The 12,589-nt window shown below is 33.2% G+C and overlaps 1 protein-coding gene and 1 non-coding gene across 2 annotated transcripts; one reads left to right on the forward strand and one right to left on the reverse strand.

Moving 5' to 3' along the window:
- Positions 1 to 6,937: 6,937 nt before the first annotated feature.
- Positions 6,938 to 7,040, reverse strand: LOC114580751. The gene has a single exon (XR_003702306.1). It is a non-coding gene; the product is annotated as a U6 spliceosomal RNA (small nuclear RNA).
- A 651-nt stretch (positions 7,041 to 7,691) lies between these two features.
- Positions 7,692 to 11,829, forward strand: LOC110094626 (probable trehalose-phosphate phosphatase 6). Its single transcript, XM_028699253.1, is given in 11 exon segments — positions 7,692 to 8,039; positions 8,130 to 8,270; positions 8,345 to 8,416; positions 8,518 to 8,616; positions 8,695 to 8,748; positions 8,843 to 8,944; positions 9,070 to 9,147; positions 9,967 to 10,036; positions 10,195 to 10,265; positions 11,587 to 11,679; positions 11,761 to 11,829. Coding segments are annotated over 11 exon segments (1,122 nt in total). The 5' UTR covers positions 7,692 to 7,766.
- The last annotated feature ends 760 nt before the right edge of the window (positions 11,830 to 12,589 follow it).

Here is a 12,589-nt window from a genome sequence, read left to right on the forward strand (position 1 = left end):
CTTCACATGGAATAATCTCTCCAAAAAAAAAAAGAAAAAAAAAAGACATGCAGCAAAGAGAAATTCAACTCTATGACAGTGTTTTATAATAAACTAATCATGCATGTCTTAATTATTATTTTCTTAACGATCGATGGAGCTTCTCTTCTGTTTTGCATGGGAGAGATTAATAAACAATGCGTGCATGCAAGATTAAATAATATCCTGGCCACGCATATGCATGCAGACCAGTACTGCATATCCTTGTCTGATTTGAAGGGAAGAGATAAGCTATTCAAATAGCTAAGCTTTAAAGGCAAGTAATTTGTACATGAACGCTCTTATCTTCCATGAAACTTCCTGCTACAATATAATAAAAACAAAGGAATCGTTCAACGCCGCATTACTATGTTGAAGAAGAACCTCCTTTTTTTATTCAGAATGGATAACGGAATTTAAGCAGCACGGTCACGGCAGCTTGCATTTCTTTTTTTTTGAGTGAAATTAGTTGGAGGGTTTGGCACTTTGTTGCCATTTACAGGCTTCTGTTGTCGCTGGCCCTAACTTCCATCAGTTTTTCCTTAACTTCTAGCTTTGATCATGTGATCTACAATTGTCATCCTAGTTTTTTATAAAAAAAAAAATATAATCAAGTATTTATTTTCTAGTTATAAATATTATCAGACAAGCAAGTAGAAATCACATGCACTCTCAGAATAATGCAAATGAGGACAAAAAATAGGGGGATTTACATGTAGGCCATCAAATTCTTTTGTATTTACCTATTTAAAACTTGATTTTTTATACTTATTTATATTGTATTTTATTATCCAAAACACATTAGACTAATTGCATGAAAGTAAATATTAGCAATGTTTCCAAAATGCTGAAGGAATACAAACATAATACTAAAGATTAAGGAAAACCTACTAATAAAGTCATTATTTAGAAGTCTATGGGCTTTATAAGGAACAATTATTAGGTCCGATGACCAGACGTAGCTCTACGTGCGGTCACCACTGAGATCGCGCCACGTGCTCTTACTCTTTACCGCGCGGCCCGACGACTTGACTCGGACCGGAACCCGAGAATGCATGCTATGTTCGCGTATTGCTAGGTATTACTTTGTATTTTCTCGGTATTGCTCGGTATGGCTTGGCAATAAAGAGAAATACCGCTCTGTGAAGACCAATACCGAGCAATACCGAGTAATACCGAGTTTTTCTAGAAAAACTCGGTATTACTCGGTATTAAGTCATTATTTAGAAGTCTATGGGCTTTATAAGGAACAATTATTAGGTCCGATGACCGGATGTAGCTCTACGTGCGGTCACCACTGAGATCGCGCCACGTGCTCTTACTCTTTACCGTGCGGCCCGACGACTTGACTCGGACCGGAACCCGGGAATGCTATGTTCACGTATTGCTAGGTATTTCTCGGTATTTTCTCGGTATTGCTTGGCAATAACGAGAAATACCGTTATGTGAAGACCAATACCGAGCAATACCGAGTAATACCGAGTTTTTCTAGAAAAACTCGGTATTGTTTGGTATTGATCGGTATAATGGTATTTCTCGTTATTGCCGAACAAAATCGATAAATACCTAGCAATACCGAGCAATACCTAGCAATACCGGGTTGTCATGAATTTAAAAAATGCACGGGCGACATACCCACTATTCGCCGGGTCGGGTCCGCGATTTTGTGCCTGCTACGTGGCGCGATCTCAGTGCCGGCCGAACGTAGCTCTACGTCCGTTCACCGGACCAAATAAAAGTTCATTTATAAGAGTCTCACATAGTGGGAAATGGAAGGAAGAGATGTAAATATCTTTTAGAATAAAAAGCATATCACCTCTACCTCATGAGAACCTTTGGAAGGTAGATTAGTAGTGTATTCTATATAATTATACATATCATGTAGGGGCGAAATTAGTCTTAGTTTTTAGAACGGGTGAAAACATACAACAACATAGCAAGAGAAACATACAAATAAAATAAAATAATTTATTACCTTCTCCAACTTCTAATAAGAAGTTACTTAACAACGATCATTGAATTTTGTCTCTATGCATTCATTTATTTCTTATTAGAATGAATTATATTTTATTAACCCTCTTTTGTTGTTTTCATACCATAAAAAATTCTATTTAATTTGTAAGACATTAGAACATAATTTTGTATTTAAAACCTCTTGATTTATTTATTTATTTTTTTTTATAAAAATTCACTCATATTTTCTTTCTTGCCGAAAAGATTTTTATCGTCTGTAAGATATTGATTTGTCATTAAAAAAATACTATACAAGATAAAAGCTTACTCATCCTGCAAATTTCAAAAGTTGCATCAAATAAGACCAATGAATGACTATTAATCTCTAATTAAAATTTGCTTCAGAATACTTTGAATAATTTTTTTTCAAAGGAAAAATACGCATTATCATGCATTTCTGAGGACACTAAAACCTGGCGGGTTCTGAAATTTTAGAGGCATCGAACCTAAGCATGAAAAAGAAACGGTCATCAACTATTGCTTTTGTTCTTAGGTCATCATATGACCACAAGCATGAAGGAAAATTAGACCAACCACTCACAGATATAAACTATTAATCAAGGTTCCAAAATCAAATATTAACGAGCTACCAAACATGAAAGTTAAACTAATGAAGGGTATCTCCAACCAAATGTCATTCATCTGTTTGCAATTTCGACGAGCGTCCAACTGAACGACAAATAAAAACACATTCTTTTTCATTTTATCTCGGCTATGAACAATGAGATGTCAATATTGACATCATACTATTCAAAAACTCTTTTTTTTCTTAAGATCGAAGAGATGAAAAAGAATATTCACATAATTTTATTGTTTTGTGTTACTGTTTGATATAATTGTTATTGTACTTTGAAGTGGAAAATAGATTTTTCCATTGGAGATGCCCTAACCACTACAAGAAAATCTGTCATTGCCGACGGCTTTTTCCAACGGAATTGGGCGAATTTTCGATGGTAATGAGGTTTTCCGATGGATTTTTTCCCGCCGGTATAAAAGGAGTAGGAAACCCAAACCAGCAGTTTATTTCCGGTGGCAAATATTTCTGGCAGCCATAGTCGTCAAAAAAAAAAAAAAAAAACGATGCCCGCCAGGCTGCCCGCTGCCTCCTACTGCTTGCACGAGCTGCCCTGGCTGCCTCTTACGTTGCCCGCTGCCCGCACGTGCTGCTCGCTTGCAGTGAGATTCAAAGTGAGCTAGTATGCTTCAAATCCCCAGCCAATTTGCTAGAAGGGCAAAAGTAATAAAAGTGTAACATTTTTTTATTTAAAATGTAATAAGGATAAGCCATTAGAAATGTTGTTGGACAACTGCCAAAAAAAAAAAACCGGTCATATTTCATCGTAAACCACCAAAAAAATAGACCGCTGGCCGAAAAAATTCGTTAGTAATATACGATTTTCCTATAGCGAACAGAGTGCCAGCCTAAATAATGTATATATTTCTCTCTTTGTTTCTTTCTTTAATCTTTACTATACAGTACTTAATTAGAAGTTTGATACTCCACAGTCAGCACAAGCATAAAATAAGCATCAAGCATTTGTACATTAGCGTTGCCATAAATTCATGATAAATAGCCATACATGTTGTCAAAGTCTTTATGATTATTAAAGAGCTTTAGCTTCAACGTTAAGTTTCTTAAACTTCAACGTTAATATATATATTGTATCGGAAGGTGATGAATGAGTAGTTTAACTTCTTCGCATATTCATTTAAGTGCAAAGTGCTATCTGACAAAAAAATGCAGGAATCAAATTTCCAATTGCCCATCAAACTAATATAAATTGGCATATTCCACGTGTTGACGTTTGTCATTTCTAATGAAAGTCAAAAACATTGACATTATTTAATGACAATGACTTTAAAAAATGACAAGATAATGAACAGTGCCGTATGTCGGCTGTTCCTAGCTAACGTTGTTTCTCGTAAAATATAGGGGGAAATGCAAATTGCCTGAACCAAAATATTCAATTCGAAAGGCTTCGTTTGGGAAGCCTTTCTCACGAAAAATTATTGCGTCCTCCCATCTGACATAGAGCTACGTCCTCTCAAAGTTAAAATCGCGTTAAAAAACAAGAAATACCGAGCAATATCAAACAATAACGAGGAATATCATCATGTGAAGACCAATATCGAGTTATACCGAGCTATACCGAGCAATACCGAGCAATACAAAAAAATACCTAGTTTTTCCTAGAAAAAACTCGTTATTTTTTTGTATTGCTCGGTATTACTCGGTATTGCTCGGTATAACTCGGTATTGGTCTTCACATGATGATATTCCTCGTTATTATCAAATAATACCTAGCAATACCGAGCAAAAACTGAGTTTTTTGGCGGTGGAAGGACGTAGCTCTGACATATATATATATATATATTTTTTTTCATATGCACATTAATTTTTAAGCAGATTTAATAATATTCAAATCCATTCTGACCTAAAATATGGCAGGATACTCTATCATAATTATTTTTTCACTGTATATTTAACCATGTTAGTAGTAGATTTATTAAAATAAAGAAGATAAAATAAATTATTTTACTTAAAAAGGGTAAGAGGAAAATAACAAAAGATTTAATTATAGTATTCTTAGCAGTAATAAAGGAAACACGTCATTTTCCAGTGGCCATTTTCGCCAGAAAATGAAAAAATGCTTCGATAATTTATTTTTATGGTGGATTTTCGATGAAAAATAATTAAAATCCGCTTGTAATTTATGTTTTCGCCAGAAAATGACTAAAATTCAACTTAAAATCAACTGAAAAAACTATCGGAAATATTCCGTCGAAAATCCTCTGGAATTTCTAACATATTTATTTCCACCGAAAATTCCATCATCAGAAATCAACATTTTTCCTGTAGTGTTGGTTTCCATATGTGACTGGAGCTTATTATTGTAATAATGGACTCATAAATACAACATAAATTGATGGGTGTTTTTATATAGTGTGATAGGTAAAGGCATTAACTTCTATGTCATTCTCAACTTACTCGATATGATTTGATTTATCGCTTAATAGACTTCTTTATTGAATTGATTGTATTGATTTCAATTGACCTGACGATTTCATTGTATGGATTTGATTTCGATTGCTCTGTCGATATGTTGATTTGATCATTCTATGGATTCCCTGCTGATTGATATAATGGACTGAAAAGTGCTCTATTGATTGAGATGATTCATCTTACGTCGTCATTATGAAATTGTTCTTACTGATGTATTGACATTGAATATTGTATATTGACATCGAGTAAATTGTATTGAATAATTGACTGACTGATTTGTAAGAGTACGTTCTGATACGAGTCTTTATTGAATTGATTTGATGCTATGGATTGATATTGACTGAAATAGATATTCAATTGATTGGATGGATATTATAGATACAATGGAATGACTAGACGACACGACTGATTGAACTGATAGTATTGATTGATAGACACTGCTACGATGGATAGATATTGACTGAAAGCACTTACTGATTTGATCGCTGTGACGTATTGATTTATTGATCCTTTTGCCGTCGTATTGACTATTGATTATTGATTGATTCGATTTGATTTGATTTCTGTATCTACATAGATTCATTGATCATAGTCTTTTGACTTGATTTGATTTGATTTGATTGACCTGCATATTGTTTCAATGTCGTGCTTTGATTTCAGTTGTAGGCTTTGGTGACCTGCTGAGCTAGTAAGCTCATTATATGTGGTTAACAATTTCAGGTCCGAGCAAGGGAGTAGGAATGGAGATTAATCGAGACTGTCAGACGAATCTTTTCACTATGGATGCCTGGGGCGTCACAATATGTCCATTTATATGGCTTGTGTTATAGTGCTATATTGCATATGTTGTTAATTTGTGGTATGTGACATATCCATCTCATCTTTTCAAGTGTACTACTACTTTGATGCTATATGGAGTTCATTTGACTACGTTTATGATGTCAAGTTTGCATGAGCTTCATTAACTAATACACATACAGCGAAAAAAGGGAAGTTGAGGGTTATAGCTATTAGAAGGATGAAATGGGTGCTCAAATCATGCTGAATATATTAGTGGATGATTACCTGTCAATTTAACTTGTTAAGTTATATGGTAAGGATTGCCATAAGTATGATAGAAACTCTACTATTAGTTTATATATAATATGTAGCATAGCATGTACAAAGTGCACCACAAATACATGATGACAAAAGGGTCTAGCTATCATCGATAAATAAAAAAAGTTGCAGTTGAATATAGATGACTCATCACTATGAGCAAACTGAATATTCTAACATAAGAAAATTCTTTAGTCGTTTTTACTTGATTGATATGAGGACGTTATGTATGTGCAAACTTTATACGGCATTGTTGCAATAATTGTGTGGAACATGGTTGTTTGTACATGTTGTGAAGTTTTATATGTTAAAGTGATATTTGGATGCAAGCGACTAACCTACAGTGGAATGGCCAGCTAGGCAAAATGCGAGTTGTTATGGGGTGGTTATATAAGCATGTCTATAGCCCTAGTGGTTACACTAGTAGTTATGGGATGTTTTTATATATCTTCCTCAAAATTTTTACAAGTCTAGCCTCTCCCTATATTGCTCCATTATATTTCTAGATTTGAATCAACCATATCTGAACAATTTTGATGGTCTTATCATTATCTATAAGAACATTTCAACTATTGGACTTTTTATAAGTAAACCAATCTCTATGAGATGTCATGTGATATGAAGACTAAGAATCAAGGAATCTTTAGCTCAGGAAATAAAATAATTCAAAGCTATCAAAACTAAGGTTTCGTTTGAGACAATTTTTTTACCGTTTTCTAAAGCAATTTTTTAGTACAAAATATTCAAGTTACAAAAATTTTTATACTAGAAAACTAATTTAAAAAATAAGAAAAAATCCGTCTCAAATAAAAACTAAAACAAACATATCCTGCGTGTCATCTTTGTGCAGGGGCCATACTAATCTTTTGTGTATCGTTCCAATTTTATCGGATGTCTCCGAAGAGACTAAGGCTTCATTTGGTACGACTTTCTTATTGCTTTTTAATGCAGCTTTTTAGTACAAAAAATTAATATTTTTTGCTAGAAAGTTGTTTTAAGAAGCAGTAAGAAAATCGTCCCAAGCAAAGCTTAAATCAATCCATTCCATTCGCTTTACAAATGTTGATGATTCCAAGCTAAAATTACCTATATTTTTACTTTTTTCCCCTAAAACATTTCTATATAACCTACATTATGGTTTATAATGTCCAAGTTTCTTATAATTGTGACACCATCCATTTTTAATTCGAGCTTGTTCTCTTTTTCTTCATCTCCTTTGTGATATTTCTTTTTAATTTTCACATTTAAAAGCACGTGTAAGGTAGCAACTTAAATTCCCAGCTAAGGTCTGATTCATTTTTCCATTGAAATCGGTTTGAATTCTGACACCTACCGTGTTGCAATAGTGCGTTGTCCCCTGCTGGATTTTACATCTGCCACGTGTCCCAATGCTCGTGCTAAAGCCCCTTTGTTTATTAGCCCATACGTGGCCCAATCATACATTTAGTGGGCCCTTGTAACGGGGCTCATCTGTTTCTTTCCCTTTCCGTTAAAGCCCATTTATAAATACTGGACCCCTTGTCGTTCGGTTAATCTAACCTCTCTCTCACTCCCATCACCGAGAAGTAGTAGCAGAGCAACAAAGCAACTACTGTCTCTGTCCTGTTTCTTCCCCTTTTCTGTTTTCTTTTTCATGACCAGGCAAGGCTTGTTGGCGCCTCAGGAGATACTTAGTCCAATCTCAGCTTCTCCGGCGACCGTGACGGCAACAGTGATGGGGCTTCCTCCTCGAAGCGCCGCCTCTACGGCCAAGTATAAGAAGCTCATGACACATCTTGAACTCCATGGAATTGGAAGCCAGAACTTTGCAAGTTTCGAGTCTATGAAAGCTTCCTCTCCAACACATTTAAGATCTGTTCCCTTACTATCCACCTCACACTCTGAAAGCGACGACAGCGATTGGAACGTGAGTGCCAGTCCATCTTATATTTGTTTTCGTTACTTTTTGATCTTGTTTAAGAGTTAAAGTTCTCAACTTTGAGAGGTTTTGGAACAGAGAAGGCTCCCATCAGTGTTGAGCAAGTTTGAGGAAATAACGGAAGCGGCGAAGGGAAAGAAGATAGTGATGTTTCTTGATTATGACGGTACTCTGTCTCCAATCGTAGATGATCCGGACTCTGCTTTCATGTCTGAGGCGGTCAGTATCTTAGAGTCTTTCTCTGTTTTTTACTCTTTTTCCGAAGCTCAGATTTTGGTTTTCTTTTGTTGTAGATGAGAGCAGCAGTGAAGAGCGTGGCGAAGTATTTCCCAACTGCTATAGTGAGCGGAAGATGCAGAGATAAGGTACATTTTGGCATAAAAATTGTTTCTTTTAAAGCTCTTGGGCTGCTTCGTCTTCTTCTATGTTTAATTTCTGTTGAGAACGAATGTTTGATGGTGATCAGGTGTTCAACTTTGTTCAATTGTCGGAGCTTTACTACGCAGGCAGTCATGGCTTGGATATCAAAGGTCCCACCAAATGGCCCAAGCACATAAAAGCTAAGGTGACTGGTTTTTTAAGCTTTGTGAAACCAAAATGTGCTAAATCTATTATCTTCTAATTCTTTTCGTTTCTCGAGCAGGCAAAGTCAGTGCTCTGCCAGCCAGCCAGTTCATTTCTACCCATGATTAATGAGGTTAGTAGCTTCTTTAAAGCTGAGAGCTAAGCTCTTCAGGTTAAAATATCTCGCCAAGTACTAAGCTTTTACTGTATTTGTTCTATATCAAAAGGTATACAATTTACTTTTGGAGAAAACCAAAGGGATTCCTGGCTCCAAGGTGGAGAACAACAGATTCTGTGTATCAGTTCACTACCGATGTGTGGAGGAAAAGGTACAGAATTTTGTTAAATATCTGTAGAATAGTTCCAATCAATCTAAAACAAAATAAAATTGTATTATTTTGATCTTTTGATACTTATTTGTTTCTCTGTATCTTTATTCAACTATTACGCACAGAGATGGAATAGACTTGCAGAGGAAGTTAGATCAGTTTTATCAGGCTATCCGGATCTGAAATTAACTCAAGGAAGAAAGGTATCAAATCTGGAAGTTCCATACAATCAGGAAGTCTCAGGTTTTGTTTGGTCTGAAGGAATTGAAAGAGAGGAATGAAAAGAAAATGTAGCTGTAAATGATAGAAGAATTGAGTTGAAAGTTTCAATGATTTCTCTATAAAGTTTTCTTTCGTTTTTTTTATAGGAATGATTAAAAAGTGCATTAAATGTGTCATCTATTAATTATATCAAGGTCTATTTGGCAAAATTTTTCATTGTTTATTCTATTAGACTACAATTACAATTCAATTTGGCTATCATTTTTCATAATTTTTTTTTAATTTGCGTTAAGAAGTTGATTTTACAATGACTTAAAAAAGATTTATTTTCTTTACAATAATTTGCAATTAATTTTATAAAAAATTGCAACAATTCTAATTAGACTCTAAAGTCTGTTTGAGACAGTTGCAGTGTTTTATAAAATTGATTATGAAATTATTGTGAAAGAAATAAATAACTTTCTATAAATTTTTTTTTAAAAAATAGTTAAAAAAAAACAAAAAAATTATAATTAAATAAAATTATAATTGTTATTTAAAACTCTCCTAAATTCAAATACTCTATAAATTTGCTTTCCTTAACGCAAATCTTTGGACATTTCTCTTTCAAATGGTCACATCAAAACTAAAAAGCTTCCATATTATAAGTTAGTTTATATGATGCCGTGGCTCAATGTATTCTTTAGAATTTCTTTTTTTTTTTTTAAATCTTTAGACTAAAGTTTTATTTAAAAAAATTAATGACATAATCAAAATTAATAATTTCGTTAGCCTTACCATTAATTATTTTGACGATGTAGGTATTGGAGATTCGGCCTATTATTGAATGGGACAAAGGCAAGGCCCTGGAGTTCTTACTGAACGAGCTTGGTAAGCTTTGCATACGCGTCATCACTTGCTTCTCACTGTGGATTTTCTTGATTAAGAAATTATGCCGTTAATTACCTTATTTAAGTAAGATAAACTGTAATAATTGCATTAATCAAAAGCGACCGCATAATTTAATACAGTTTCTTTCCTTCACTTAGGTTTTGCCGACTGCAATGATATATTTCCCGTCTACATTGGTGACGACCGCACCGACGAAGATGCTTTCAAGGTATAAATTAAAAATAATGTTATTTATTTATTTTTTATTATTTTTGTCCTTACTAAGAGTAGTAATTGAACATATAATTTTTTTTCCATTAATCTTTAATTTTCAACGAGTAATCTTTATTTCAAATGATAGAATTAGATTCCCTTATATTTGAGAAAGAATAAGAATATTTTGTTAAAATGAGAATAATCAAATATTTCGTCAGGATTAAAAAAAATGTATATATATAACATCTAAATAGATATATTTATTTATATATCACATTAGTGTTTAAATCATATTAAAGAATATATGTGACTATTTGTGTTTTGATTTAAATCATATAATAATAATAATAATAATAATAATGATATTTTTAATATAATTTAAATATTTGAGTATTATGTAAATAAATATAAAAAATTTGGATTTTAGATATGAAAATGTATAAGTGTAAATTCTTCTATAAAGATGGATAATAATACTAAAATAAAAGAGAAGGATTATTCTCCGACTAACTTTATATTAAATATAGGTAAGTTGTTCTTTGTGTTTTTTATAGTCATAGAAATTTATCTTAGAGTTTGTTTGGGGAGAAATTATTCTGTGCAGATACCGAGCGGTCAAAAGACCAATCAGAACGAGTCACGTCATTCGGTATATGGTGATACCAAGCACCTGTACCGAACAAAAAAGTAACGTAGCTTGTTCTGGTTGGTCTCCAGATGCCTTCCGGTGTCAACACAGAATAAATTTTCTTGTTTGGGGCGTTAGAGAAAAAAGATTTTTGTACTCAACCTCATGTGATCTTCTTGTTATCTGTTTGTGACAATTTTCTGGTTGTTTTGTATTTTTGATAACAAACATAATTTTATTTGGCTATTCACTATTACTTGATTATCACTTTTTCACTATTTTTCAGAAATTTATATAGTAAAAATCTATTTTTTGCAATCATAATTACAAAGTTATTTTCTCTAGAGCAACATCACAATCAACTTTATAAAAATCTGCAACCGACTCAAATAGATCCTTAAATATTTTTATTAATTAAAAGTAAAAAAAAACCTATTAAATAATATTTAGGGCATGTATATAATTATAAAATAAAATTTCATATAAGAGCCAAAGGTTTTTTTAGCTAAAGTGAAATAATTTCTATCCTCCCAAAAGAAGAAGACCTAAGTAACTACACAATAAGTGTTACGTGACATTAAATTGTTTGTATGATATTAATTTTTTAAGTATGGTAATTAACATGATATTAAGGAATATAATTAAGTTTTTAAATCTGTTTAGTGTTCTCTATTATTGATTTGTTCTCTTGTGAATATTGTATTAGGTGTTGCGGGATCGTGGACAGGGATTTGGAATTCTGGTTTCCAAATTTCCGAAGGAAACTTGTGCCACTTACTCCCTTAAAGAGCCTTCTGAGGCAAGTATTAATTAATTAAATTCCCTTAATTACCTATTTAATTTCTGTATCTTAACCATTATTTTTATTAATTTCATACAGGTTAAGGATTTCTTGAGACGTTTGGTTGAGTGGAAGCGAAATTCTATGAAGTCGTAGATGAGGCTTTAATATGATTAACTTATTGATCATAAAATGACATAACTACATGATTTTAGAGATTTTTCTATGCTAATTGAACTCTCTCTCTCTCTCTCTCTCTCTGTCTCTCTCTCTTCATCCTTTTTTTTGGGTCTGCTGCAATGCTTGACCAAGAGAATTTCATTATTGTATGTTGTGATGAATTTTGGTAATGGAGGGCAGTGGAAGGAGATATTAAAGGAGCAATTGTTTTTGAATGAGTATTTGTTATGTATTCATGATTGGAGTTAATTTCCATTTTAGCTTTTTGTATTTGATTAACTATTTAAATAATTTTGATTTCAACATAACAGTATGCTTTCTATAGTTCTTGAGCCTTATTTTCTAATTAAGGCTTTTAAGATCACATCTATCACATTTTGACATACTGCTTAACATCAAAACAGTGTAAGAGCTTGTGATGAGTTTGAATCAAGGCATAAGAAGATTAAAAAACTATCATGTATTGATGGGACCTTGCATTTGGACTACTTTGTCATCATTGATTTAATTGTCTTATAGAGTTAAATACCCCCATTCTCATTTGACTTCTATCTTATGCTTGTTTCTCCATTCCCTGGGTAAGTGTGTGCAAGGTAAATCCTTGAGCCTAATCACCCCTTGGGGCAGCATCATCCTCATATCCTACATTCAAGATGGTTGTACTTGTCTTATCCCAAATTGGCCTCTCCTTTGGTTTGTCTTTTCTTAGATTTATTCATAGTGTTCCATTTGGAAATTTCACAACCTT

This window comes from Dendrobium catenatum, unplaced genomic scaffold (assembly GCF_001605985.2).
Source record: "Dendrobium catenatum unplaced genomic scaffold, ASM160598v2 fragScaff_scaffold_1226, whole genome shotgun sequence".
NCBI classification, from domain to species: Eukaryota; Viridiplantae; Streptophyta; class Magnoliopsida; order Asparagales; family Orchidaceae; genus Dendrobium; species Dendrobium catenatum.